A 27,388-nucleotide genomic window follows, 5' to 3' on the forward strand; every position below is an offset into this window, starting at 1 on the left:
ATGCCTGTGTGGAGCCAGAGACCACTGCAGATGTGTGCCTGGTGCCAGTGGATCCTCAGCTCTTCCTGAGCCACTGGGGTTGAAACAGCAGACCTTTCCTTGGCCCTTTGTGCCAACATTTGGACTTGCAGGAGCAGAATCCAGTTGGGCGAGTCTCAGTTGGAGGGGGAGTGCAGTGCTCCGATCCATTTGGAAGGAAATGAGAAGAAAATTTGTACTTTGGAATAAATAATGCACTTAAATTTATCGTGAGGTCTTGCGTCAAAGCAGTGTGATGTATAGGGATAATAGCAGCCTTGTGTCGGTTGAGATACACCTTGGAAAACAGTTGGAAGGTGTATGCGTCTGCACTCATGTGGATGCTCTTAATACTTACAATGAAGGGTTTAAATATTTGGCAGCGTCCTTTAAAAGCTGGAGGAAGACACTCTGGTTCTTTATGGGAACTGGTGGGGTTCTGTAGGATGCTGGGAGCCCACAGGGTTGGTCTGTGCTGCACTCTGTGAGTGCTCCCACGAGGACAAGGCTGGGCAGGGCGAGGGAGCGGGCAGGGCAGGGCGGATGCAAGAAGTACTGATGGTGTTTTCTCTTCTTCTCTTTTTTCTGCCCAAGGTTTGAGCATCCGAGGAGCCCAGGAGGAAGACCCTCCCGATCCCCAGCTAATGAGACTAGACAATATGCTTCTGGCAGAGGGAGTCTCAGGTCCGGAGAAAGGTGGGGGATCGGCGGCAGCAGCTGCAGCCGCAGCAGCCTCTGGAGGGTCTTCAGATAACTCTATTGAACACTCAGATTACAGAGCCAAATTGACCCAGATCAGACAAATCTATCACACAGAGCTGGAGAAATATGAACAGGTCAGACATCAGCCTCTCAGTTGTTTGTGTCCCCACTGCTGCCCTTGCACCTCTCTTGCCAGTAGCTGGCACCCAGGGCTCGGATGGCTCTCCCTGTTCTGGTTGCCTGTGCTGCCTATGAGGGCTGCAGGGCACATGTTTGCATGCCCAAGTGTTCTCTGTTGTCTGTAACCATATAAAGTAGCACTGGAGACAGTATTCCCTTTGTCGAGCCAGCCCTGGATGGAACAGGCTGTGTGTGCCCCCGGGTGGCTCAGGAGACACAGCATGGCTGCGGGGCTGGGTGCAGTGTGTGCTGTGTGTGTGCCTCTGGCCACTCGCAGGGGTGGGGAGGCTCTGGTTTCTCAGTGAACAACTACAAAGAGCACAGGGAGTGGGAAGTGTGGCTCTGAGAGACGTTCAACCCTCGCAAGCTTCTGTTGGTGCCTTTGTTTTCTGCTCCCAGCGGTGTCCTGACAAAGCTGGCAAACCCTGAGCCCACTAGCTCAGTGAATTCAATCAGCGGTGGTTTCCTGAGCAGAGCAGGGGAAGCCCTGCCCTTGCCCCTGCCTGTCACAGCACAGTGTCGCTCTGAACAAGCCCAAACCACAAACAAGATGAGGAGTGGCAATAAAACCTCCTGGAGCTGCGTGAGCAGAGAGCCATGTGCCATGAGGCCCTGGCTGCCTTCCCACAGCTTCCTCCTTTTGCTGTGCAGGGCCAGGTGCCTCTGTGCCAATCTTTTCTCCCTCAAGTGACCCCATTCCACCCCAAAGACACTGGTGTCCTGCGGGGCCCCTTGAGCTCTCACACAGTGGTGGCCAGTGCACAGCCTGCAGCCTGACATGAGGATGGCCGCCAGAAGAGTGAGTGCCTTCCAGCAGGAGCGTCTGCTGCAACCACAAGGACACGGGCTGGAAACAGATCTGGGGCTGAAGCAAATGCAGGTCGATGCTTACAGCTGTTTCCTGGCACCTCTCCTTTACCTCTAATAAGTTTAATGATGTGGGGGAAGCAGCAGCATTTTTAGCCCCGTAGCTCAATTTACAAAGGTTTCGACTGAAGTGTCACAGCCATCCGTCCACACCACGGGGAACTTTGGAGGATGCTCAAGTACTGCTAGGAGAGAGAGAAAGGTGAAGCTGCCCTGAGACATGTACGCTTCCCCCGTTGATCCTGACACCCAGCAGCGTCTGCTCCACAGAAATATGGTAATTTCCCAGCCCTGCAGCAAACTGTCTCCTGCTCGCCTGTCTCAGAGCGGCGCCTGTCTCGTAGTGGAGGGCTGGGGCTCAGCGTCGCTGTGCGCCTGCAGCCGGGCTGCTGCCACAGAGCAGGGCCACCCCGCACCCAGCAGGGCAGCTCCTCAGCGCTCTCCTGCACAGCCCACACCGAGTCCTTCCTGAAGATGCTCTGCAGATGGAGTTTGACGCTGACGTTTGTTGCCAGCTAGGGGAATGTGCTTGGAAAAAAAAGGAAGGGAAATGGAAAGTGTGTCATGCCATCACGCAGCTCTCCCCTCGCTGTGTGCCAGGAGAGATGGTCGTACACAGGCAGCTCCTTCCATAATTTACAGCTGCTATAATAGAGATGACATATTGAAAGCTATCTTCTATAATTACACTGAAATACATTTTTTTGCTGTAGGCAAAAGTACTGTAAGGGTCCCAGGCCTCCTGGAACAGCTGGGAACCTGCTTTCTAAGTTCACAGATGTCTTCTGGATTCACCCCAAATTGGGGTGAAGTGTGGCTGCTGGGAAGGCACCACCACCACCCCCAAGCACCGTGGCACAGTGTGGCTGCGGTTGTCTGGGGCTATTCCTTCTCTTTTCCTCCTGCTTGCCTTGATGAAGCGTTAAGGCTCGCAGAAGCATCCTCCACTCCTACAAGGTTTCTGAGCAGGTTAACAAGGCCATCACTTATAACCTGACATTATTAATAATGTCTCAGGCACCAAGCAGGGGCCTGAAAAATAGCACTGAAAGAGGGATCAAGTAGCTCGGACGTTATAAATAAACAAGAGAAAACAAGACAGAGCATCGGCAGAGTCTGAACGTGCTTCCACTCAGCTGTGCTACGGAAACATCACAGATGGGAGATGCTGGAGACAGAAAATAAAAGCAGGCCCTTTGCACAGATGTAACCAAACGAAGGCTTGTCCAGCAATTTAAGTAAATTCAGGAAGAGATTTTTGCTTTTTCAGCTTCAGAACAGTCGATCTTTAATATCTGTGTCAGAGACCCGCACCTGGAGTTCGGGTTGCGGTGGGAACCTGGAGCGCTGTGGCTGCAGCACCCGGCGCTCTGTGCTGCCCTGGTGGGACACCCGCACTGCCCCCAGCCAGGCGCTGCCTCCCAGCGGTGTGGCGGGAGGTAAATCAGCCTGTAATTTGCTTTCAGTAGTGTAAAGAAAAAAATCACTTTGCCTGAAGTGTATGCATCTTTCTTAAGGGTGTACCCAGATTTTAATTATCTAAATGTAAATACTTAACGAATTTTACTTAGAGTAATGAGCTAAAGTGCACACTACATAAATGAGATGTTCTAATTAATCATGTATGAACTACTGGTTTAAAGAAAAGCTATGTGAATTCTGCGAATGTTGGGCTATTGCCAAATTGCTAATCAGCATTTGCATTCATAGATGGCTTCACTTAATAAGTTGTGAGACGTTCAGCAAATGTTATAGGAAATTATGAGTTTTTAGATGCATAAACTTTTCACTTTTAACTCTTTCTCTCACACCAGCTATTGAAATGCAGGAGAATTGCTGAACACGTACTTGTAAGACAGATCATAGAATGATAGAATGGCTTGGGTTGCAAGGGACCTTAAAGATCATAGAGCTCCAACCCTCCTGTCATGGGCAGGTTTGCCAACCACTAGAGATTGTAATGCTATTTTTAACCTTGGCTTTAGGAGAAAAAGCTGAGCTGGAATCAGGTTGATACCTAATGCAATAGTTTAATTGTACACTGGATGCACAGAGCGAAGTCCTTCAGCCTTGTTTGGAAGTGACTGCAGCTCTGCAGTGCACAAGGAGGGCTTCTTGTGCAACTGCTGTGTTGCCCCCCTTGGCCTCTGAGGAGTGCCGCTGGGGCTGAGTGCAGTTTGCCCTTGGCCTGGTCCCCACTGCGCTCCAACTCTGTGCCAGCAAACCTGGGGCTGCGCTGCCACACTCCAGGCAGGCAGCAGGCCCAGGGTTTGTTTTCGAAAGAGATAAAGGAGATATAAATCAGCATAGTTTGTGGCAGCTTGCAGCCTGCGTGGGGGGAAGCTGGGATGCCAGCATGACAGCCACTTGGTCACGCAGAGGCTCAGATCAGCAGAGCCTAGTGATGATGCAGCCTGCAGAAGTTTATATCATCGTGTCCTTTCGCCCGCATAGTCTGGGGCTAGTGATGGATGGCTGCTACAGCCTCCCCTCCCCAGCGCCTGGCTGCGCTGTGAGGCCAGGCTGGGCACAGCCGTGCTGTGACGCCATGTGCGGGAGGGGGCTGCACGGGACTGCTCCAGCGGGTCTAAATTCCCGACCTTCTGCAGGGAGTTAAACCCTCCTGTGCTGCCTGCGTGCATTCAGCACACCCCTGGAAGTGCTGGCTGCCGACAGATTCTGCTCATGCATCTGAGCATGTGCTGGCACTGCTCACAGCGTCCTGCCCCCAACCACTTACTGAAGGATCAGCCTTCCAGATCCCACTCCCCATCGACTGGCTGGGCACTGGTCGCTTCATGAATGGGAAGGGATAAGAGCAAGGAGGAACCACGCCAGTGCTGGCTGCTGCCAGCTGCATGCAATCTGCTCCCATGGCTGTGTGTGGGGATGGCGCTGCGTGAGGCTTCGCATGCTTGTTGGGTGGCACAAAGCAATTTCTAAGCCTCTCCTTCCTTCCTTTGCAGGCATGTAATGAATTTACCACACATGTGATGAACCTGCTCAGAGAACAGAGCCGAACGCGTCCCATTTCTCCTAAGGAGATTGAAAGGATGGTGGGCATCATTCATCGAAAATTCAGTTCCATTCAGATGCAGCTGAAGCAAAGTACTTGTGAAGCAGTCATGATTTTAAGGTCGAGGTTCCTTGATGCCAGGTAAGGCTGAGATGACTGCCCCGGCTTTTCTGGGATGGAGGGGCTGCTGCTGGCAGTGTTTGTGCTGAGCACTGTTCCATCACTGCGGTTAATTTAAATGGCTGCAGGTACCAGCATTTCCCAGCATAGGGCCGTAACCGGTCCCACAACACAACCAGGTTACCCAGGAGCAACATGTCACAGCCTGAGGCTGGCTCTGAGTTAGCAGCTGCCTGCACCTGCGGTAAGATAGGTGTTGATAATTCCAAAGACCGGATCTGCTGGCCCCTGTCCCAACAAGCTGTTATGTAAGTAGGGTAGGTGGTGGCGAAAGAGGGGCTAACAGCCTGATTTGCTGGGGTACCCCAAGAAGGTGGGATGCTGCCCCAGCACTGTCCCTGCCACAGGAGCCTGGCAGCTGGCTGAGCCCGCAGTACAGGAAGAGCCCATGTGGAGCCTGCAGTTATCAGCCAGTGCCTGCTTCACACCTGAAAGCTGTGAGGAGCTAAACAAGAGCAAAATAATTTTATTAACAAGGAGGTCACTGGCAGGTGTGGCAAATTAGGATAATTACAAACAGTTGGAGGGAATGTCTGTGGAGAGCTCTAGTAACTGCAAAAGGTAAAGCTTGCAGATGCACATTTTAAAGTGATTTCTTTAAAAAGGAGGAAGGTAAATAAGGCAAAATGAGCGGAAGCACAGTAATGAGATAAATGCAGCTCTAGGGAGAGTCTGCCTGCTCCAGGATACGGCATCGTTAGCAGCACCGCGATACTCCTGGAAGAGAGCGCTGGGGATTGCTGCTAGGCTGCCTGCTGGCCTGCAGCACCGCCTGTGATTGCAACCAGCCTGGAGGGAAAGGAGCTCTGACAGAATGTCTACTGGAGATTCTGTGAGGAGCTCCCAGGGCGGCAAGCAGCATGTCCCAGCATGAAAGAAAACAGCTGTGCAGGTGCTGCTGCAGGGTCCTCAGGGTGGGCCGGCTGTGGCTGCACCTCAGGGAGTGCCTCAGCACTGCAGCCTGCGCTGCCCTCAGCAGTGTGTGCGGGCTAGTTGGCTCCCTGAGTGCTGGATGGGGATGTGGCATGCAGGCAGCCCTGCTGTGCTCACCCCAGTAGCCCCGTGTGGGAGCCCTGGCTGAACGGGGGAAGGGAAGGGGCTCGGTGATGCTGTTGTCAGCAGTGGAGATACAGCTGTGGAGCAGGCAGCGTGCTCTTTTGGGCTGAGGCAGGCGCTGGCTGACTCCAAGTCTGCTCTTGGCTCATTTCCTGCTCTGCTGCCCCAGGTCTCAGCCTGTGTTGTGTGGGAGTTGTCTGTGTGTCCCTGGGAGGAGCCCCGTGCAGGCTGGGTGAGGTTGGAGGCAGCGCTCAGACCCCGGCAGCCCTCAGCGCGGTGATGGTAGAGCTGGGGGTGTGGAGGCGGCTGCGTGCTGCCCTGCTGGAGCTCTGTTGGTGTTGGAACAGCCGTTGTTTTCTTTTCTCATTTCAGAAGGAAAAGACGCAATTTCAGTAAACAAGCCACAGAAATATTGAATGAGTATTTTTACTCCCACCTCAGTAACCCTTACCCCAGTGAAGAAGCCAAAGAAGAGCTGGCAAAGAAGTGCAGCATCACGGTATCGCAGGTAGGCAGCAGGGGGAGCGCGGCCCCATTCCCCCACCGCTCTCTGGCCGAGCTGCCCCAGCTCAGGATGGGCTTCCGCAGGGGCTGCGCGTGCAGGCAGTCCGTGCCCCGTGCTCTGTCCTGATCCTTTTGGCTCTCTCACTGACTGTGGGTGGATTTGGGGCTCGGGGTCTGGCTGAACGCTGCAGCCTGGCGTCGTGCAGCAGGCAGCTAGGCTGGTTGGGCTGAGCTGTCTGCGTGCGGTGGTGGAAATAAAATTAAAGATGTGGAAATGGCAACGTCCTGCTTGACGTCAGTTTTCTCTGTGCGGTCTGGGCTCTTCCTAACTGAGCCTTATTGTCTGTTATGAATTTAGTTTCAAAACTTTCTGTTATTTCAGGGAAACTCAGGTTATTGACAAACGTATAATCTATCTCTATAGATCAGAATTTCTTTGATTAGTTGACATCTATGCAGCATCTCAATATTACTGAAGTGACATGAGTGCTTTCTTTGTAGCAAAAACGAATCAGGAAGGTTGATCCTTTTATCTTGTGTAACAGATGTTACTGTAAAGTTAATGCAAGAAAAACAGTATCTCTCTAATTAGAAGGGCTTAATTCCATTGGCTGGGACTGTTTTCTGAACAGGCCAAAACACGTGTACAGCTCTGAGCTGGGTCGTCACAGAAACATTCAGGCTGATGGCACCAATACATCAAACTTTCATTCACTGTTTCCTTCACCACTTTAAAAAGCAAAATAACATGTTGCATTTCTTGTGGCCTGTATGCTTGACAGAAAGCCAAAATAATCCCACATCAAATCTGGCACACACAGCTTGGGAAAGGTTGCTCTTGGGTGGTAGAAGAGAAAGTTCACGGCAGTGTCCCTGTCCTCCAGCTGTCCCATTGCAGGGCTGTATGCCATCTCCTCCCAGCTCCGTCAGCTCTGCTTATCAATATTTCAGGTCCTTTAGAGGAACAACGCCTGCGGCGAGTGTGTTAACTATTAATGATTGCAGGCTTTGGTATTGGCATTATTAGCAGCGCAACCTTTAGCTTTATAATTAAGACTTGAGTTGAGATTTACTTTATAAGTATCCATTGAATCCATGAAAAATTCAGGCTCTTTACTGAAGACTTTCAGATGAAATCTTCTGTGAGAAAGGCCACTCAGGTCCCCAAAATCTGATCTTACTTAATTAACTTTGTGCCATCAGAAGTACAAACTCTAACACAACTGTCCTCTGCTGTGAAAGAGGCTCGTGAGATGCTCGTGCCATGCTTGCTTCCCAGCACGCAGCATGTCCTGTGCTCCTGCCGGGTGGGAAGCTTGTGTGACCAGTGAAGGTAAGGGGTGCAAGTGGGAACGGTTTCTCTTGGTCCTCTTACAACTGGCTGTGGTGATGTGCAGGAGTTTTGGTTTTTCCTCTTGGAGAATGCTCAATGAGAGAAGGAAGTAGATGTTGCTCTGTTGAGCCTGCTACAGGGCAGAAAATGGTATTTGTGGCCCAAAGGGCCCCCTTTGGGAGGCTCGGCACAGAACTTGCTTGCTCTTAAGTTTTTCCTTTGTCACTGCTAGCATCACACGAGTAACTGCAGCCCAGCAGGCAGCTATGGGCAGCTGTGCCAGCCCACAGGTATCACTGCAACTCTCCCAATGACTGGAGCCAGCCAAACAGTTGCAGAGCACAGGAGGACCTGTGCAGCTTGGTCCACAGACTGGTCTCATTGCTGGTTTCAGTCATTTTGGCATAATACAGCTTATTGCAGTTCCTCCAGTAAGTGGTGTTTGAAAAATCCTCCCACAAGAGCCAAAGTGGCTTGCTGTGTAGATAGGAGAGCCAACGTCATCAACATGAAGTTGGACAACACAGAGATCGGCTCTGCTGGCACAGTGTAATCAGGGAAAACACACAGACTGTGCTGGAGAGCACAGCAGAGCTGCTGAAGAGATGTTTTGTGTCCAGCCAGGAGCTGGAGAGCTGTGCCTGGCAGAGGAGGAGTTAGTGATCCTGGAGAGTGGGCAGATAAAAAGCTAGACCTAGATAAGGCTGAGGAGGCTGAAGGAAATGAGATGGAGCATTTGAGAAGACATAAGTGATCGCTTCTAGTGCTAATAGATCTGATTGCTTTCTTAATTGGCTGTTTGATAAGATTTAATGTATATGTTGTAGAATGAAATAAAAGGCAGGCAGATGGTCCAAAAGAGTAGGAGCAGCAGTCATCCTGTAATGTGAATATAGGTTTGCCTCTTTAATATTTGATACGAGCGTGAATTAGTCGTTCCCTGAATCCATTAGGAAGCCTGGGTGAATGATGGGAGTAGCTGCATTGCCTGCTTTATACCATTCTGCACATCCTGAGCTTTGAAGGGCAACATTTCCCAACCTAAGAGTAAGGACAGCATTAAACCACAAAGCTCAGCATCTGCCAGAGATGCAAATCTGGGGCAGTGGCTGAAGCAAGGGGTGTGTGAACGGCTGAAGAAGTCTCTGATGATGGGAAGGCCAGAACACTGGGCAGTGTACCACCTAATGTGAGAGAAGCCTGCAGTGAGAGGGGGTGCCTCCGATCAGCTGGTTACTTGCATTCCTGATAGATCTCCTTTCACCACTAGAAAATGTGAATGCTGTGGTTATCCTGCTCTTTGATTTTTCCAGGGCGTTTCCAAAGGCCGTATGGCAGGGCTGCAGGATTAGTTGATATTTACTAGGTCAAACTGGGCTGAAGTTGTCTTTCTTTGTACTGAAAAATGTATATATTTTTAAGGCCATCTAGCAGAAAAGCTCCAAGCGTGCACTGTAAATTAGCACTGTGCACGCTGCCCTGGTGCTTGGCAGCAAAAGTCAGAGGATGCAATCCAGAAATCAGGCGTAAATTGAGCAGTCATTTAAAATACTGGCAGGAGTAGCATCACCTGGGATGAGCGATGGCATCCAAGCGAGTGACTGAGCTACACCTTTCACAGGGTTTTTATGAAAAATCTCTAAGCAGATCTGTTTCCAGTCCTGACCAGGAGTCCCTCTGACGTTGCCTTGCCTGGCACTGTGCCCGAGCTGCCTCCTTGGCTGCAGAGGCCCCGGAGGACAAAGAGCTGGGAAGTGAGAAGGGGGGAAAAAGCTAACTGTTGGCTTTGGAATCCTGGAGGTTTCTGTTTGTGTTTGAAGAAACTTGGTCCTTTTTCTATCTGAGCTGGGCTTCCCATGCAGTCTCTCCTAACAGTGATCCAGTACTAACTTGTACTGTCAGCGGCTGGGGAATGCTGGGGGCAGGTTCATGGCAGAATATTTTCTCCCTCAAACAATTAGTGAGAATTTTGGATCAGCCTCCCCCCCGATTAAGCAGCTGACTGGAAACCTTGCTGCTAAGACACTTCACTGATCTGTGAAGAAACTTGTCTCCTGGAATCATTTAGTTGGGGATGGGAGATAGATGGTTTTAGTTTTGGTCCTGGTGTTTAAAGTACTGTGTAGAGAAGGTGTTTCAAGAAAAGCATAAAGACAAACTATTTATTAAGATGAACACCTCATGCAATTTCATTTTAAGAGTATGGAAAAGGTAATTCTAGGGAAAAAAATGTCCTTAACAGAACATTGTTGGCTGTAATTTAGAACCACCCGATCAGCACGTGTTTGTGGGAGATAAACTGTGTCATCTGTTCTCTCCGTGCTGTGGCTGCGAGGCTGATGTTTTATACTTTTGCAGATGAGTCTCTTTCAGGGTGTCATGAACAACTATCAGTCTATCATATGAGCTATAGAAAGGGCATAGTTGCTGCTGAAAGCATGTCAGTGGATTACGGCAATAAAATTTTTCACTGCTTCAAACTGAAGAAGAATACGGTTGACAAGAGAGTGTATTTAAAATCTTTTTTAAAGAATGCAAAAGCTGATTTTCAGCATCTCTCCAAGCCCCACTTCTTCTGCTCTGTTTGTTTTGGTAAGCACATTGACATGGAGAGCTGCAGATTTATAGGCTCTTATCCTTGACTTCATTTGGGAAGCGAGAAAAAAAAGATGTGAGCTTAAATAAATAGCCTGTAGATGTAAAATTGTTAGCTTTAGAACATGTACCATAATCGTACTGTGCTTATTTTCAGGTTTTTTTTCTGTTTTGTGTCATTTGGTTAGGTACAGAATATAAACAGTGCTACAAACCCTTGGAAAGACTATGGAAAAATTTCTGTGTCCATAAATATTTAGTTTACTCATTTCAACAGCGATGTTCTTGTGTCAGCTGGTTCTCTGCAGAACGAGGCCTGATTTATCCCAAGAACACAGCCGGTGCAGAGACAAAAGGCAGGCACGTCCCATCCCAAATCCCACACTAGGCATCAGGACCATTTAAGTAATAATTTATTGTCTTTTCATTAAACATTGCAATTAATGTGATAAATAAGTACAGTGGTATTTTTTGAAATGTAAGATACAATTAAGCCCAAGTAATAAACTGACCTTCAATGATCCGGAGTAGAAAGATGGTTGATTTTTTTTTTTTTAATTTTTTTAATTTTTTTTTTATTTTTAATGTGAACATATGGATAGTTTGTTTAAATGAGAAGTGTGTCACGAAGCAGCTCACAACTTCCATTTTTAGGGTGAGCCTGCAGTGCTGAGAAGAGCCGGGGCACAGTGGATGAGGAGCAGGGCACGGCAGCCCCTCCAGGTGCCCTGGGCAGCCTGGTGACCACAGTCACACTGGGTGTGGGGGGAGGGAGGGCTGCAGGGGGCCAGCGGGGCTTCGTGGCGATGTGGTTCATCCTGCCCCAGTCCTGCCGCCCGCGCTGGCCCTGCAGTGGAGGATGTGAGGCGCGGGAATGCTGAGCCCTGCGGCCGGGAAGGAGGGGGTGCTGGGCTGTGACGTCCATCCTGGGGAGGCTCTGTCCAGGCCTGGGTGTGCAGTGTGTGCTTTGGTCTCAGAAATAGTTCAACATTTCTGGATGTTCATTTAGATGCGGTATGTGGGTTAAACATAACGTACGATTGCTGCTCCTCTCATTGCTTCCAATTAAACCTTGCTTGTTAGTTTAACCTCTAGGTAATCCCATCAAACAATTGATGTCAAGGAAACACTGCCCACAGTGGCTCTGGATGAGTGGCCATTAATTTTAATTGCCTTGATATTAAAGATTAAGAAGTATTGGGACTAGCAGAATGGAAACGATCTGATGTCAAGCAAATCCACTCGATGAGGCTTCCCCAGGCTGCTGGTGATATTAAAATTTTACTGTGAGAATTAAATAAACCTTTATTAGTGATGGCTGTTGTTTGATTGGTCCATGGGTGTGCATAAACAGAGGGATCTCGTGCACATCCGTGGACAATAGTTGATGTACAGAGATTCCTCAATTATGAAACTGTTAATAAAGCATAATCTGATTGTCCACAATAATTATTTGCTAGGTTTCATTAATGCATTATTGCTTTTCTGACTGACAAGATAAATATTAAGTGTAATACACAGAATACAGTACAGTAGATGCAGTACTATTTAGGGAAGGGAATGTATATGGTGGGCATCCTGAATTACAGTTAAAAGCTGGGTGCTTTTCATTAATTGTGTTAAAAGCTGGAGCTACCTAAAGCACAGATCCTGTGGGCTTTGCTGGGTGCTGCGGTGCACTCCTGGGCTTTCAGAGGAGCTGCAGAGCACTGTGGTGCTTGTGGGGTATGGGTGCAGCCAAGTGTCACCATGTGCCATGCAGTGTGAGCTTTGGTCCCTCGCTGCAGGGCACAACTAATTACCACTTGTGTTATTTCCAGTCCCCTCCCCTCTACCTCTGTCTCATTACAGATGCTTTTTTGTCTGGGCAGCTTTGGCTGTTGCCTGTGTTACGAACTGAGGCTGTTGTTTAGCTTTGTTGTAGTGCTGAACTTAAACAAAGGCGCTGAGAAACCACTGCAGGATCTTTTCTGAGCTGCTCCAGCCGTGACCTCTGCACGGGTTAATGGCCAGCGCCCTGCCAGCCACTCTGGTCTCAGTACAGTATCTTCAGAGAGAGATGACAAAGTGACTTTTCAGCCATTATTGATTTATATGATTCCTTTCATTTCCAGCCGACCAAACACAGCTCTAGGTGCGGGCTGCCAAGGTTGTTCTGGCCCCCAAATAAAGAACAATGTGAAGCTGGGGCAGTTTGCTCTGGCTCAGCCAGCAGGCGCTTCGGTCCGTGCGGCAGCTCTGCGGTTTTGCACTGCCCTCATGGATGGATGGCGATACTGACGAGAGACAGCAAGCTCCAGGATACGTGTTGGGCATCAGTTTGCCAGTGGACAAGCAGAACCAGATCGGACTCAAACCCATACTCATATTTGACTGATCCATGATTGTTGCAGGGCTCTTGCTGGGGTTGAGGTGCTGGGGTCAACTGGATCCAGCACAGCGCTTCGAGTTGCTTTGTTGAGTCAGACGCTTTGTGTCCTTCATCTGCCCCTCCTCCTTCAACGCAGGTCTCCAACTGGTTTGGCAATAAGAGAATCAGGTACAAGAAGAACATTGGGAAGTTCCAGGAAGAAGCCAATCTTTACGCAGCGAAGACGGCTGTGACTGCAGCGCACGCCGTGGCCGCGGCCGTCCAGAACAACCAGACCAACTCCCCCACCACGCCAAACTCTGGTGCGTACCCACGCGTGTTGGGGCAGCCTGCAGTGAGCTCGGCAGGGCTGAGCAGCTCCCTGGCAGCACTGCCTGGGGAGTGGGGTCGGCCTCGTGGGCTGCAGGGACTGAGCTGCAGCGCCCACCCCGGGTCTGCCTCGCTCTCACTGCTGGCAGCATCTTCACTTCTGTCAATACTTTAAGTGCTTTCTGATTCCATGAAAGTAACAGAAAATAAAGGGAGGCAGAACTCTCAAGCCTGTGTTTGTAGAACTGCTGTATTTATTGTCAAGATAAGAACATAAGAACAAAACACAGGGATATTTTAGTGTGCGCTAATTAAAATTTGTACTTTGGGTTGCTTGACAAGAGGTTGATATTATATATAAAAATCTAGGGACACAGCTTTTATTCCAGTCTAACCACATGTTCTTCTATAGTGTTTAACAACTGCCTCGCTAGTGCGCTGTTGACATTTTGCAAATGTAAGCATTAAGTTAGTGGAGGGAGCATCTAAAGAGGGAATCGGTTTGGGGCTCCGGAGGCAAGGGTTTCTGCAAAGTTTGGCACTATTTACAGTGAAGTTTTGCCACAGCAGTTGTAGGCAACTTTTTAAGAATGTAAAGATCCACGGGGAAAAAAAAACACCTTTAATCAAAGGAAAGTAAGAGAAAGGTTCCTCCTCTGCTGATAGTAGATCAGCTAATTAGAAATTAGCAGGCATTTCTGTTTGAAGGAAGTATTAAACACAGGTTCAAAATCTGTTTTTTAGAGTGTTGAGCAATAGCGTTTGAGGATGAGGCGATCCACCGGGGAAGGCAGCTGGCACTGACGTGTGCTGTGTGTGCAGTGCTCTCCAGCAGTAAGGCGCCCCGGGCTCTGCTGGGTGTCCCTGCTGCCCCGGCGTGGTTTTGCTGCGCGCCGCTCAGCGCCGGGGGAGAAGCAGTGCAGGTCCCCACGCTGCACGGGCTCCTGCCGGGCCCTGCTGTGGGTCAGGAGCGTGGTTTCTGTTGGGCATTGCCTTTCCTTCTTGTTTCCTTTCTTCTTCTCCTTCCCCTGCCCTGAGGTCTTTGGGGTTATATATTTGTAGCTCTCTGTTATTCAGCTACTTAACTCTTTCCTTTCCAGGTTCTTCTGGTTCTTTTAACCTCCCAAATTCTGGGGACATGTTCATGAACATGCAGAGTCTGAATGGGGATTCTTACCAGGGGTCCCAAGTCGGAGCCAATGTGCAGTCACAGGTAGGAGAAATGCCCCACAGTAGGGCCTTTCTAGCAGGGTAGGGTTTGGGCTAAAAATTCCACCTTACTCTGGCTCTATTAAATGGTCTGTGCCTCGCTGCAGAGTGGAGGCTGCATATTTCTGAACGTGACCTACTCTTACCCCGGCATTGAATTTCACAAATACGAAGGAAAGAGTGATTTTTTCTGATTGAAACTTGAAGCTTTGTGAATGCATTCGGCTCTGGCTTGAGCTCATGGAATGGGATTGGGTGCATCTGACTTCCATGGACGCTGTAAATACAGTGAATTTTCTTTTTTCCTTTTCTTTTTTCTTTTTTTTCCCCCTTCTTTTTTTTTTTCTTTTTTTTTTCCCTTAATGTCTTTGTTTCATTTATTAGACAAACCTTTATTTGTGTATTTGTTTGAATGTCAGAACACATCTAACTGAGCTATTAAAGTACAAGTTATTCTCAGTCCCTTTTCCAGTCCTTTCACACAGGGCTTTATGTGTTCCATAATCTTTTCCCATACATGCAAGTACATCCAAACATATGAATATGCACAGCGCTCTGCTGCAGACACTTAAGAAGGACCTGCGGGATGCACTGCTGTGAGGAAGTTATTGTTTGGCTGGTGTGAGAAGCAGAGATGTATGGCTTTTAACATGCAGGGATTTGTTGAAATTCTGCCAGTCATTCTTGATTGATAAATTTGTCTTTCATAGAAGACGCTAAAGCCTTTTGGCTCACATAATTCAAAATGTTGCCTATTGTAAGTGATGATGTTTTAATAGATTTGGAATGATGAATTTTGTTTCCTCTTACTTTAAGGTGGATACCCTGCGTCATGTTATCAATCAGACGGGAGGATACAATGATGGCTTGGGAGGAAATTCACTGTACAGTCCACATAATTTAAATGTGAGTACCCAGGGGAAGAGTAGTTTGGAGAGCCATAAGCACGGTGTTGGGTAAATGCAGTCATTAACGCATGTATTAATTTCTCTTGCGATAGCATATTTTAACATTGCATCATTGGAGATGAACTGCAAAATGGCCCTTGATATGGCTCTGAGTCTTGGTCATGTAGGAAGAGAGAAAATTCTTAGAGCCATTACTATAAACAATTCAAATTTTTATATTTTTCAGCCTTACGAGTTAAAAAGTAATAGCCTTGGAGAGAAGGCTCTCGTTCTTTGCAGAGATGGTCAGATAACCGTGCTTGTATTCGTCACTGCTGCAATCAGGCATCAGGACTGCTCTTTTGACATACTTTTAGCCATTTCAAGGGTGCACATTTTTCCTGTGTTTGAGAAGTAATTTTGGCCTTGTTACTCGAACGAGAGTAGTAAGTCTGGCAAAGAGGTGCTAGTGAATTGAGAGACGTTAGACCGGGTTATGCTGGGTGCTGTCAGTCCCAGCCCTCGCTGTGGCTGCTGGCATCGGTTGGCGCTCCGGCCCTGCAGTGCCGCATGCAGCACCAGGATAGCTGAAGGCCGGGGGCTGTTCTGCTGCACGAGAGCCCGGGATGGAACACCTCCCAGGGCAGCAGGCTCTGCGCTGAAGGCTCCGCTGCAAATTGTGTTCAGCTCTCGTATTCAACTTCCTCTTCTCATTTGCCGCTTTAGAAATGAATGCTTCGTATTTGCTCACCAGGCGGCCTTCATCTGTTTGCCTTTTTATTCACAAAGTTTAAAATGACCGCGGAGGGAGTGCTGTCCAGGCTGTGCGTCTCCCACCCAGGGCAGCTCTGTGCCCGCCGCCCGCTGCTGTACGGTGCTGCAGCCCAGGGCGGTGTGCGGAGCATCTCTGGGAAAGGCTCAGCCACGGGGATGTGAGCTTTTCCTCTTTGAGGGTTTCCACTTGCCACGAGAGTAAATATTAATGATTTAAAATGTGATGGAAGATGTTCAATTGTAAAGGGAAAAAAGTACCATTAAATACTCAAATCTTTTACATTTGAAATGTCAAATCTTTCTTTTTGGGTTTATAAATAACTCATAATAACCCACAACAAACCATATAAAAAGCCTTTTAGTTGCATTTCTCCTTTTTCATTTAAGTGTTTTGAAATGCTTCAGAGAATTTGCGATATCCTTATCAACATGATAAAATATGAAACTGTGATTGCCTGCAGCATTTTACAGACATGAATTCCATCTTCACTGATGAGGCCTGATAAGGCGCTGTTGTATAATACAGTGCATAATCTCAAACCACCAGAGTAAGGATTAATTTATTTGAAAAAAAGAATGCTTGCTGACAACCTCTCCTCCAGCTGCCAAGCTGAGTAAAAATATTGTACATTTGTTGTTTATAAATTTGGATAAAAGAGGAATGATGTTTACTTCAGATGGAATATCTTTAGACTCATATCTGCACAAGAGTTTTTCTTTCTCTAAGTAGATTTTCATATCCTTAAAAAATAAAAATAAAAAGCAGAGGTGCCTCCGCACGCTTTGTGCATTGCCAGCCCGCGTCTGAGCAGCTGAGCATCTTAAGCCACGTGGTGAGGCTTCAGCCTTAATGCGATTGCAGGTCGGTATTGCCATTAATTTTACTTAAGGGAGCACAAACTCAAACCTTAGAATTTGTCACGATAAGGGCTTCTCTGTTTGCTGTTTTTCATCCACGCAGCAGACAATTACCAGGCGGTGCCGAGCGGTGCTGCAGGGCGGTCCGGGGCCGGCGTGAGCTCAGGGCAGCCCCTGGGCCCAGCCAGGCGGAGCGGCCCCGCGAAGGCGGCGGGGTGCCGGGGGGGCAGCTGCCCCGTCACTTCCACTCAGCCTCCCCCCACTCACGAGCACCGTGCCGCCCTCCTCCTGGCTGACACCAAAATACGTAGCGACAAGCTGTCTGCCACAGCAGAAATCTGATCAGACGTTGATTCCAGCAATTGCCTCTATGGGCCGAGACATAAGGCAAATTCGTTTCTGAGCACTGCTACTGCTGATGCAGGTCTGATGCGGGGAGGGCCGGCGGCGAGCAGAGCACGGAGCGGCGGCTCATTGGGGCTGCGCTTCGGGTAATTGGCAGAGGGATCCAGGCCCCTTCCTGCCCCTGCCTGCGCTGCTCCCTGGGCTCAGATGGACCCAGATTCCAGCGTAGTGAAAGGCAACTCCCAGCTCTGGAGCTGAGAGCAGGGATGCGTTAAGTACTGCTGCCCCAGAGCCATTTTCCCAGGAAAAATAACCTGGAACATCGGCTGAAGGGGTGCTCTTCATTAAGAGTGAGCATGGGGATGCAGAAATCCCAGCGTTGCTGTTGTGGTCAGCACCTGGCTGCAGGACGCTTCTCTCATCAACGCGCCTCACACACAGCACGTGTGGTTTTCTCCTCACAAATTCTGCAACCAGGGGGAGTTTAGGATAAGCTCTTTCCCAGAGCATCCCCCCCATCTCTGGCCTTGCCACTTTGTTACTTTCAGTGAACTATATAATTAATATGCATAATTGCATCAATTGAATTGTTTTTCCCTTTTCAGGCTAATGGAGGCTGGCAGGATGCAACTACTCCATCTTCTGTGACTTCCCCTACAGAAGGGCCGGGAAGTGTGCACTCTGATACCTCTAACTAATCTCCTAGCAACACTTTTTCCCTGAGCTGAGATGCCTTGATCAGCGCATTCAGAGTCGCAGGAGAAAAAGGAAAGAATTTTTTTGTAGCCAACCACCTACAGCTTTACTGTAAAACCTTGTCTTACTAGAAAACTTGGTAAATCTGTTTTTTAAAGGTATCATAATCATTTGTATTTATACTTAAAACACACAGTGTTAAAAAGCACTTTATCCAATTGGGCCAAGATTTAGCATTGTTTATAGCCCTGTAACTATTTTATCATAATTTATTATCGGCGATTTTAACAGTGTCGGTCTAACAGTTGCCAATTGCTTGGCCTTAAGGGTAAAAGTACAGAACAAGCTTAACCTCAATAGCAAGAACGGGCACAAAGGAACACCTCACCTGAATCGTAACTGCGTGCGTATTTTCGCGGAAGGTCAAAATGAGTTGCAGACTTGGATTGTGTTTAACCTTTTCATCTCTCTTATAGAGTTGGAATAAAGAGATCTGTTTGGTTATTTCAGTTAACAACGGTTGTGTTTAAGAATCCTTATTCGTCACATTTTTGTTGTGATCTATTGCTTTATAAGTTAGGTTGGATACCAGGAGCATCTTTCCTTGCTAACCGCCGGGACCCCCCGCCTGCTCTCTGTATTTCGGCTACGGACTCAGAGTGTTCTTAAGAGGTGAAGATATTGCTGCTTCTTTCAGTGAGCCACCAGCTGGGTTTTACAGTGTGAGTAGGTGCTGTGCGGCTGCCGAGATTGGTTACTTCTTCTGGGCAGCCAAACAAACAAAAAACAGAAAGGAAAAGCGAAGGAAAAAGCACCATTATATGGATTGTTGTACATAGTGTAGCAAAAGAGTATTTATACATCTCACCAATCAAAACACAGCTTTATTACCTCATGCGAACTCATACGAACCAATAGACTTTCAACATGTTCTGTAGCTTAGAGTGCTCACTTACTACCTCTGAACGATACTCACGCTGTAGTTTGTCTCTTTCTTATCTTTTTGCATCTTGTAACTAACTCTTTGTTTCCCTCATGAATTGTAATGTACATTGTAATCTTTTAAAAGAATCAGGGTTGCGTTTGCAACTTTTAAAAGAGCTGAAGTGGAAACATTGGGTCTTAGGTTTAACAGAACAGTGAAACTGTTGTAAATACTGAGAAACATTTTGAATGTTCTTCATCTTGTTACTAATCCACGCAAAAAATACAACTAATTGTAATGCATACAGACTTCAGTATCAGTACTGTATATTCACCCTGTGTAACAGGGGGCCCTTTCTTTCTCTCTTTTGTATTGTATGCGATTCTGAAACTGATTGAGTCATGAAAATAATTTGTGGCAGTGATTCTAATGTATTAAAACGTTTCGTGTTACTTTCTAACTGGATTACACCCTGGATTGAGAAGTCTTCCTCGTGGTAGTTATATGTAGTTTCAAACATGAATAAACTTTTTGCTTTCATGATCAAATTTTGATGTAATTTCTTCCAGCTCAGTTTAAGTCAGGCCTAAGCAGAGTGAAGTGCGGAGGTGCAGGAGTTCAGCTCTCGGCTCAGGACGGGCAGAGCGGCGCTCAGGAGGAGCACTGGCAGCGAGCCGTGCTGGGGCTCAGAGCCCCGAGCTCCACCTGCGTGCTGTGCTGTGTGGGAGCGGGGAGCAGAGAGGGGCTGCGGAGAGGGGCAGTGCTGGAGATGCACTGAAAGACCGCCATCGCATTCACTCTTAATTACCGCTTTATGTAGCATTGACTTTGAAACTACAACCTCAGCTCGAAGTGTAATATGATTATAAAAATATTTTTCTTTATTAAAAAAACTTTTTTGGAAGGGCATATATATATAAATGCTAATTTTAAGTCTTTTTAATAAAGTAAAGGTCAATAACAGGTAATAGCCTATTTACCATATCTCAAGGAAATTGACTCACAGGAAATCAAATTAACGTTAATCACTTGCGGCAAATGGTCTCTGATAGATAGAACTCCTTACTCCTTTGGTAGCAGCAGCAGGAGGGCTGCCCGTCCCCGCTGCGCTCCTCGTGCTTCCTCCCCAGCAGCTGCTGCAGACTTTAGGTGTTCTTTTGGTGGTGAAATGATTATTTGCATGATTTGGTTGGCTTGTGGGTCAGCTTTTCTTGTCAACAGTTCTTGGACTGGGTTATTCTGTGAAGTCCCTTCGCTCACCCTCTCTCCCCCCAGTGCCACACTCGCCTCCCTCTGTGTCCCATGAGCCCCTCTTGCTCTTCTGCCTTTGTTTGCTGAGCGCACACGTCTTCTCGTTCAGTTTTAGAACTGAATGTCGCTTCTTTCACTACAGGTGGTGCATTTAGATCAACATGTAAATAGCTAGAGGCACTGCACAGCTTCACTGCCAGTGATGAAAGAGGGCTGAGCGGGGACTGTGGACTTCTGGAGACTTCTGCGTGTGGATGATGCACGACAGAGCGCCCTGTGCTTGCTGCTGGAGCTCCCTGAGCCCACACGCTCTTGGTTTATGCTCCAGCTCAATGGAAACAGTGTTTTAAATGTAAAGTGTGTCAGTGGAGGCAGAGGCAACATAATGAACACGCAGACGTCCCTCATCTTGATCACATCTCCGCTGGCCACAGGCAAGGACCTGTCATGCACAGAGGAGGTTCATAGGAAGGCCATCAACAACCTTTGGGCCACGCTCACGTGCCCCGCGCCTGCTGGGCATCATTAGCGTGCTGCTTTACAGCATTAAGGCTCTGGGTCCCTCTGAATTACAAGTGCAATTTGGCCTTTCCTTGCCTTGGATAACAGCCACATGGTTACGTGGCCAATAATAAACATTGTATCCTTGAGGCTTGATTACACATCGGAGAGGTTTACTGCCAGTACCAGTGTTGGGATCAGCGCCGTGTTCTGCCCAGCAGAGACGCTCGGTGGGGCCGTCAGAGCCCTCCAGCAGCACTGCGAGCTGCTGGGCTGCGCAAGTGTCACCACAAGCTGTTGGTGTGCGAGCATCACCAGGAGCTGCAGGAGCCCTGTGCCGCTGGCTCGGAGGTGGCAGAGGGGCGCAGCCGCCATCCCGTGGCCCTGGCCGTCCTTCCATCTGCTCAGAGCACCAGTCGGGCTCACAGAACGCAGCGGCACTGGCCGGGCCTTGCAGCAGCTCCCGGCACCCCGGTCCCGGCCCTGTGCTCCTGTACAAGGCTGTGCCGGGCCCCATCCCCACTCCCACCCTACCCGCTCCGTGTGGGGCAGTGGCACAGGGCAGGACAGACGGCAGGCAGCGGATGGACGATCTGCCCCTGCGCTACAACGGCTCCCGGTGCCTCGGACGCAATGGAGGACGCTCTGTGCAGGACCAGAAGCGCTGAGGACACGGAGGCCCTCTGGCAGGGAGGAGCACAGAGCGATGGGACGGGGCAGCTCTGCCAAGGGCTCACCTTGTGCTGCTCGGGGCTGTGCCTTCTGCAAAGGCTGCACAGGAGTCGGATGCCAGATGCTGGTGCCAGTATCTGTGCCATGTATTTCCAATGTGATAAAAAAACCGAAGACATTTCCAGTTTGTGTTAATAAAATACATCTTTTTAAAGAATGGAATTCTTTGAAGATTGGCAAATTTTATTTTGTTTCATTAGCTTTAATGTCACTGCCATATGGACTGTGAAGAAAAGTGAACCATTAGATTGGAGGGACTGAGTTATCAGCGTGACACAGAAAGCGCTGATACAATTGTTAAGGATAAGCCCTGGGAGTGATTTATTGCATGCATTGTATTAGCCACAGAGGAGTTATGATATGCTCCCCATTCCTGTATCATATTAGGGTTTTATTAGTCTAATATGACATGGTAATATAATATACGATTAGAATTCCCATCCAGTCCCCTGGAGAGAACGACACGGGCTGAGCCCTACATCTCTGCCGGCATAACCCCACTCACCGAAAGTTCTGCTTCTGCAACAAATGCCAAAGATGAACTTCTCCTCCAGGTTCCCCCCGGGCTGCCCTCCCATGACTGCCAGAGCCCCAGCTCTGAATCGCGCTCTGTAGCACTGCCATCGCAGCGCTCTTTGCTTCCAGCAGCAGTGCGGAATGAGGGCGGGCACATCAGAGCGCTGCTAGGTGGTAACTCCCCAAATCTATATCAAAGCCCATTTGATCGTCTTCCTGTCACTGATATAACAAAAAGGATTAATTTGTTGGAGACTGCCAAAACCCTCATGTGGCAACAAATTTAAGAATCCTGTTTACAGGAGCTAATTAAAGCCAATTAATTTCATTCATATCTGCAGCCACTAATGTGGGTGCAGGAGCACTCTGGGGCACATGGGGCCGTGTCCTTGGGGGGCAGAGCCCTCATGCGGGTCCCTGGAAGTGCCCTGCCCGGAGTGTCCCCCTGCCTCTGCCTGCCCAGAGCCCAGAAGAGCTTTGGGCCACTCCTTGCAGTGCTGGGTCACCCATTAATGCCATCTATTGAGATAATAGAGGGCTGCGTTTTGGGTGGTAAAATTCAGCGTAAAGAGCACGCGCCATTAAACGCAGAAATCCAAAATTTTATTGCAATCTGCTGGATCTGAGCTGACGCCAATTAAACAAAAAAGATATCATTTATAAAAAGGCAGAGTTCAAGTTGTATTAAATATGAAATGCAATTTTCTGCTGGTTGTGATTTATTACTGGTGGTACGTTGTTCAAAGAAGCATGTTATGTTTCAATAGAGAAATATTGTTTATTCATTAATATTTTAAAACTTGCTTATTGCTGTGTATGGCTCTCCTGCAGAATGAAACTTATGATTTAAAACATGAATTAATAAACACATTTGAAAGTGTTAGACAATATCATAACCACTCATTTTTCATTTTACCGAGAGCATATTAAACTTTTATAATTCTGTGTACTGTTATTTTCCAAATAAAGGTATGGGCTCAAAGTTGCTAATTTCAGGTGAGGAGGTGGGGAAGCAGAGCCCCGTGCCAAGGGTGGGTGGGGAGGGTCTGTGTCACTGCCATGCTGTGCCTGGGTGGCAGCCCCACACCCGCGGGGCGCATCGCCCTCCACCTGCAGCGTGCGCTGCGTTACTGCACAAAACGTCTGATAGAGGCTGACATCCTAAATGAGGCCGAAAATCTTTTATACAAAATGTGATAAAGCACTAACGATCCCAGAGGCCTTGGGTTACCTTGCTTATTACCTGCACCTACACTGGAATCAGCAGCATTAAGGGGACCAGACCCAATCCGTAGCACCTTTGAACTCATTAGTCCCGAGCACTTCGTACAGACGAGCCTATCAGAGCCTTCATTGGAACGAACCTTTCTTGTATCTTAAAGTCTCTCCTGCCGCAGCCTTGGTGTATTACCATAACAATAAGCAGTATTTCAATTCTAAGAACTCATTTTTCCTCAAATAGAAAGTGCCAATCAATTTAAAGAGCAGGAGATGCGCACTGGGGGAGCAGCGAGGCACGGCTCCGGCCGGGAAACGCCTCCGGTGTGACACAGAGTGGGGCTGCCCACAGTGCAGGGGGTTCACCCTGCGACCTTCATCCTCACCTCCACAGGTGGCAATAATGGAGCAGGATGGAAAGCTGACGTTTGGAGAGCTTCCCCAACTGCTGCCATCACAGTGCCAACAATGCCATGCTGAATGCTGGCAGGCATGCGCCCTCAGGCGCAGTGCCTGGCAGACATGAGGGGCACAGGGCCATGAGAGCCCTCAGAAGCCCCTGACACCCCGCGGGCACTGGGTGGGTTCCTGTGGGATGCGGCTCAGGGAGGTCTTGTTCTGCTGTCAGAGTGGCCGGTGCAGGGTGTGCGCTGGGTGTGCACTCAGGGCCACGCCAGCAGCGTTCTCCCAGGCCTGGCCACCCGCTGATGGATGGTGCAGGTGGTGGGCAGCTGTGTGTACAATGAAGGCCTCGCATCTGACAGCATAATGTAAATTAACTATTCACTTCTTTGTTGGGCAAAGTGAATCGGCAAACCTTATTACTCCAGATCAGTCAATTAATTAAAGTTCAGTGCTTAATCAAGTTCCAGTGGTCATACATGGGGCGCAGGGATTTCTCTCTCCTGAGCACTGTGACCGGAGGTGGACGAGAGGCGGCTGTGCTGTGTATCAGCCCCAGCTCTGGTGCTGGGAGCACAAGGCCCATGGCGGACACAGGGTGTCGGGGCGGGGTGCTGTGCGGGGGGTGCCGTGGTTCCCTGGGAAGAAAAATGTCTTCCAAAGGCACCTGGCTGCACATTTCAGTAGTTCTCAGGCCCATCCATAACTCAGAAGGAGATGCTGTCCAGCGCACACGGGCAGGGATTCAATTAGATTGCTCTCTCCAGCTCTCTCCCCAAGAACATGGCACAAGAAGCAATCTCTCTTTTTTGAAGAGTGCAATAACGGAGTGCAATGGAAATGAGTCAAAGACACTCAGAGAGCAGGATCCCTGCTTTAAATCTTGAAAAGCACTCAAGAAAAATATGTTGTTTACCTGAATTTGTTTTTCATAAGGTCTCCCAGTGGATTAATAAACTAACCTTTCGTCTGTGAACACCTGGTCCTACAAGCCATCAATAATGCACGCTTCACCTCCTGCATTAATACACGGTTGGGTGCGGAGAGGCAGAGTGCAGCCCTGGCAGTGGTAGCGCAGGGAACGGCGCAGCCCAGGGCCTCTGTCCGGCTCTGAGCAGGTTTGTGCTGCGCTGCTCTGTGCTGCATGGTGACTGCAGTGCTCCGCTGCTCCGCTGCAGCTTGCAGAGGTGAGGAGGATGTGAACGGGCTGGTAAAGTGTTTCTTTACAAACTCTTCCAGTCTTTTTTGCGGCTCATAATTCAGTGGTAAAGCACTTCATGCTCTGGGGCTGGCAGTCTCTGCACAAGACACAGGACACGGGAAAGTGGTGGAAATAAAATCTATGGAGTTTGGATGCTGTCGGGTGGGAGCAGCACCACATATGCAAGTACAGAAAGCACTGTGCCCACCGGGAGTGTGTCTGTGTGGCCCCGGTCCAGAGCCCCCCCAGTGCAGTGTTTCTGTGCTGCTGCTCTCCTCCCTGGGGTACCCTGAATGGGACCCCCAGCTGGGAAAGCCCCTCCCTGCAGCCATGGCTGTGGGCACGGGGTTCTATTGGGGTTCTAAAAGGACCGACTGCCCCACGAGCAGCTCGCCGGCGGCAGCACAGCAGCATAGAGGCTGTAGGCTTGGGTGCCTGGCATCCCTTAATTGATTGATAGGCTAGGACTGTCAGCGCTTAAAGAGATAATTCAATTTATAAAATCCCATTAAGTGGTGAAAGATTTTTTGATTGTTGAATTGTTTCCTATGTGATGCCAGTCATTTTGGTCCCTCTCACTTGGAAATCCACTTCCCATTTATGAGAGGGCGATGGAGTCGCTCCTCGTTGCCTCCCATTGCACAGAGCCCGGGCTGGAGGCGAGAGACAGGGAGACGTGGATGGGCTGGGGCAGAGACCCCAGGCCCATGATGAGCCCCTGTGCCCCAACAATCCCATCACATCCATTGAAGGACAGATGCTGGCCGCAGCCCTGCAGCTCGCAGCCCCAAACTGAGGGCCCCTCCTGGTGCAGTGCAGCCCCACAGTCCCTGACTGTGCCCCCCTGGGCTGAGGCTGTGCACAGGAGGAGCCACGGGGTTCTGTGTAGCTGCTGAAGTTTCTTCCCTCTCTGCGGTGCACACTCTTTGTTTCCATCTGCCGCCTCCACATCGGTGCAGATTCCCCTCTTTGGTTTGTTTCCATAGAAATCCTCAGCTGTAAATCCTTAAGTAACTTTTTTTTTTTTTTTTTTTTATTTATAGCGTGCTATTAATGTCCTTTCAAGCCGAGGACTTCAGGAAATGAAATAATAGAAAAGGCACCACTTTGAAATGCATCCAGGCATTTATTGTTAGTAAGTGAAAAAGTAACATGAGCATGTAAAGAAAATATTGGCAGATAAATGGGGTTTTAAAGAAAATATAATTGGATATAATTTCGGCCTCATCCAGTTGGATATTTATTGTTTTATTGACTTATTTTCTTTTATTTATAATAAGAAGCTTAAGTTGAAATTTAATTTTGTTGATATAAATATACATTTTCGTAGAAAATTTGGCATTTAAAAATGTTATCTGGGATGTTGCAGGCTTTGATTAAACCACTCAAATTCTGCAAGGGTTTGCTTTATATATCTCCAATCTCAGTAAATATGAAGTAGTCTATATAATCATCATTATCATAACAATTAGCGTTATTCTAATTAATGGGCAGGGCTAATGGCAGTGCATCCACGTGGAAAATCAGTGCTTTCTGCACATTTGAGTTCTTCCCACAGTTTTTGCTGAGATGCACAGAATTCCCACACCCACTTCAGGAGATGCCCTGAGGGGAGCTGACACCCAAATCCCTTTGGGGCGGTGGTACCCCCGTCCCTTAGGGCCGCAGATGATGCTGTTTTCCCACGTGGTCTGGAGGTGGAGGTCTCATTTTCTCTGCAGCCAGACAGACTGAAGCAGCCCCATTGGAGGCAGACACTTCCCACCAATCTCCATGGTGAGGCTCAGCCTTCGGGAGATGTCACCAGAGGAGCAGTGCCACCGCCAGGCTGGGTGTGCTCCTTCTCAGGGTACAGCAGCCACTTCTGTCCCCATAGGCTGCAGCATTCCCAGGGAGCCCCAACCGCCCCCGCACCCCCGGTGAGCTCCCACCCCAGGCCATGGGTCGCCGGAACCGAGCACAGCCCAACTCGTAACACAGATGTCTCCAAATGACCTCCAGATGGTAATGGCTTTTGGATTCAAACCAGCGCTGTGGAGGTGAAAGTCTGCACTCTCCATTACCGGCCCCCTGAGTCACCCGGTCCCCCTGAAATATGTCATGCACACTTCAAACCTTTCCCGTTTTATGGTCAGGTTTAACTGCGACACATAACAGCTTATATCAACAGCGTTTGAAAAAAGTGCCCTTCGAAGAACAGGCCAAAAACGGTAAACATTTAACAGGTCAGTTCTGTCCTTTCCTTATATGTATTAAAATAATTAGTTTAACAAAGAGGACTTTGTTCCCCTGTGTTTGAGCCGTGACTGTGTCTGCTGCAACAGTGCAGCTGTAATTCAGTCCCAGGGCTTTGCTGGCATTTATACACGCTGCTTGGAGCTGCTCTCTCAGTTTATAGTGTCAGCAGAACATCTTGATTGAATTACAGCCTTGTATTCGGTTAGAAGCCATGTATTATTCTAGATGCAGTTGAGTCGTAGGTATTTGTCCTGGCTGATTTGGGGAGACAGACCCTCAGGATAAGCAGGAGGTGATGCGGGCTGGGGCCTGCTGGGAATGCAGGCAGAGTTGGGCTGTGGGCTGCAGCTCCATACCACCCATGCCCAGCTCTGTGGGGCGCTGGGGGCTGCGCACACTGCTGGCTTCTCCTCCACTGCTGGGCGATGGCCGTGCCTGGCCCTGGAGCCCTGCACTCTGCCAACACACGTGGGATCCATGGTGGGAGCGGGGACAGTGCTGCAG

The 27,388-nt window shown here is 48.8% G+C and overlaps 1 protein-coding gene across 7 annotated transcripts in view; it reads left to right on the forward strand.

The window, feature by feature from the left end:
* The window catches only part of PBX3 (PBX homeobox 3), a 98,083-nt gene extending 78,710 nt beyond the window's left edge, over positions 1-19,373 (forward strand). For 5 of the 7 annotated variants that reach the window (XM_085239380.1, XM_085239379.1, XM_085239378.1 and 2 more), the window contains 7 exons: positions 613-854; positions 4,734-4,924; positions 6,392-6,527; positions 12,959-13,124; positions 14,232-14,344; positions 15,157-15,246; positions 17,810-19,373. In XM_085239380.1, the coding sequence (XP_085095506.1) occupies positions 613-854; positions 4,734-4,924; positions 6,392-6,527; positions 12,959-13,124; positions 14,232-14,344; positions 15,157-15,246; positions 17,810-17,902 (1,031 nt within the window). In that variant the 3' untranslated portion in view covers positions 17,903-19,373. The remainder of the gene's footprint in view (positions 1-612; positions 855-4,733; positions 4,925-6,391; positions 6,528-12,958; positions 13,125-14,231; positions 14,345-15,156; positions 15,247-17,809) is intronic. The other 2 variants (XM_085239382.1, XM_085239377.1) reach the window with 1 other exon arrangement.
* The last annotated feature ends 8,015 nt before the right edge of the window (positions 19,374-27,388 follow it).

Source organism: Meleagris gallopavo, chromosome 19 (genome assembly GCF_905368555.1).
Source record: "Meleagris gallopavo chromosome 19, MGAL_WU_HG_1.1, whole genome shotgun sequence".
NCBI classification, from domain to species: domain Eukaryota; kingdom Metazoa; phylum Chordata; class Aves; order Galliformes; family Phasianidae; genus Meleagris; species Meleagris gallopavo.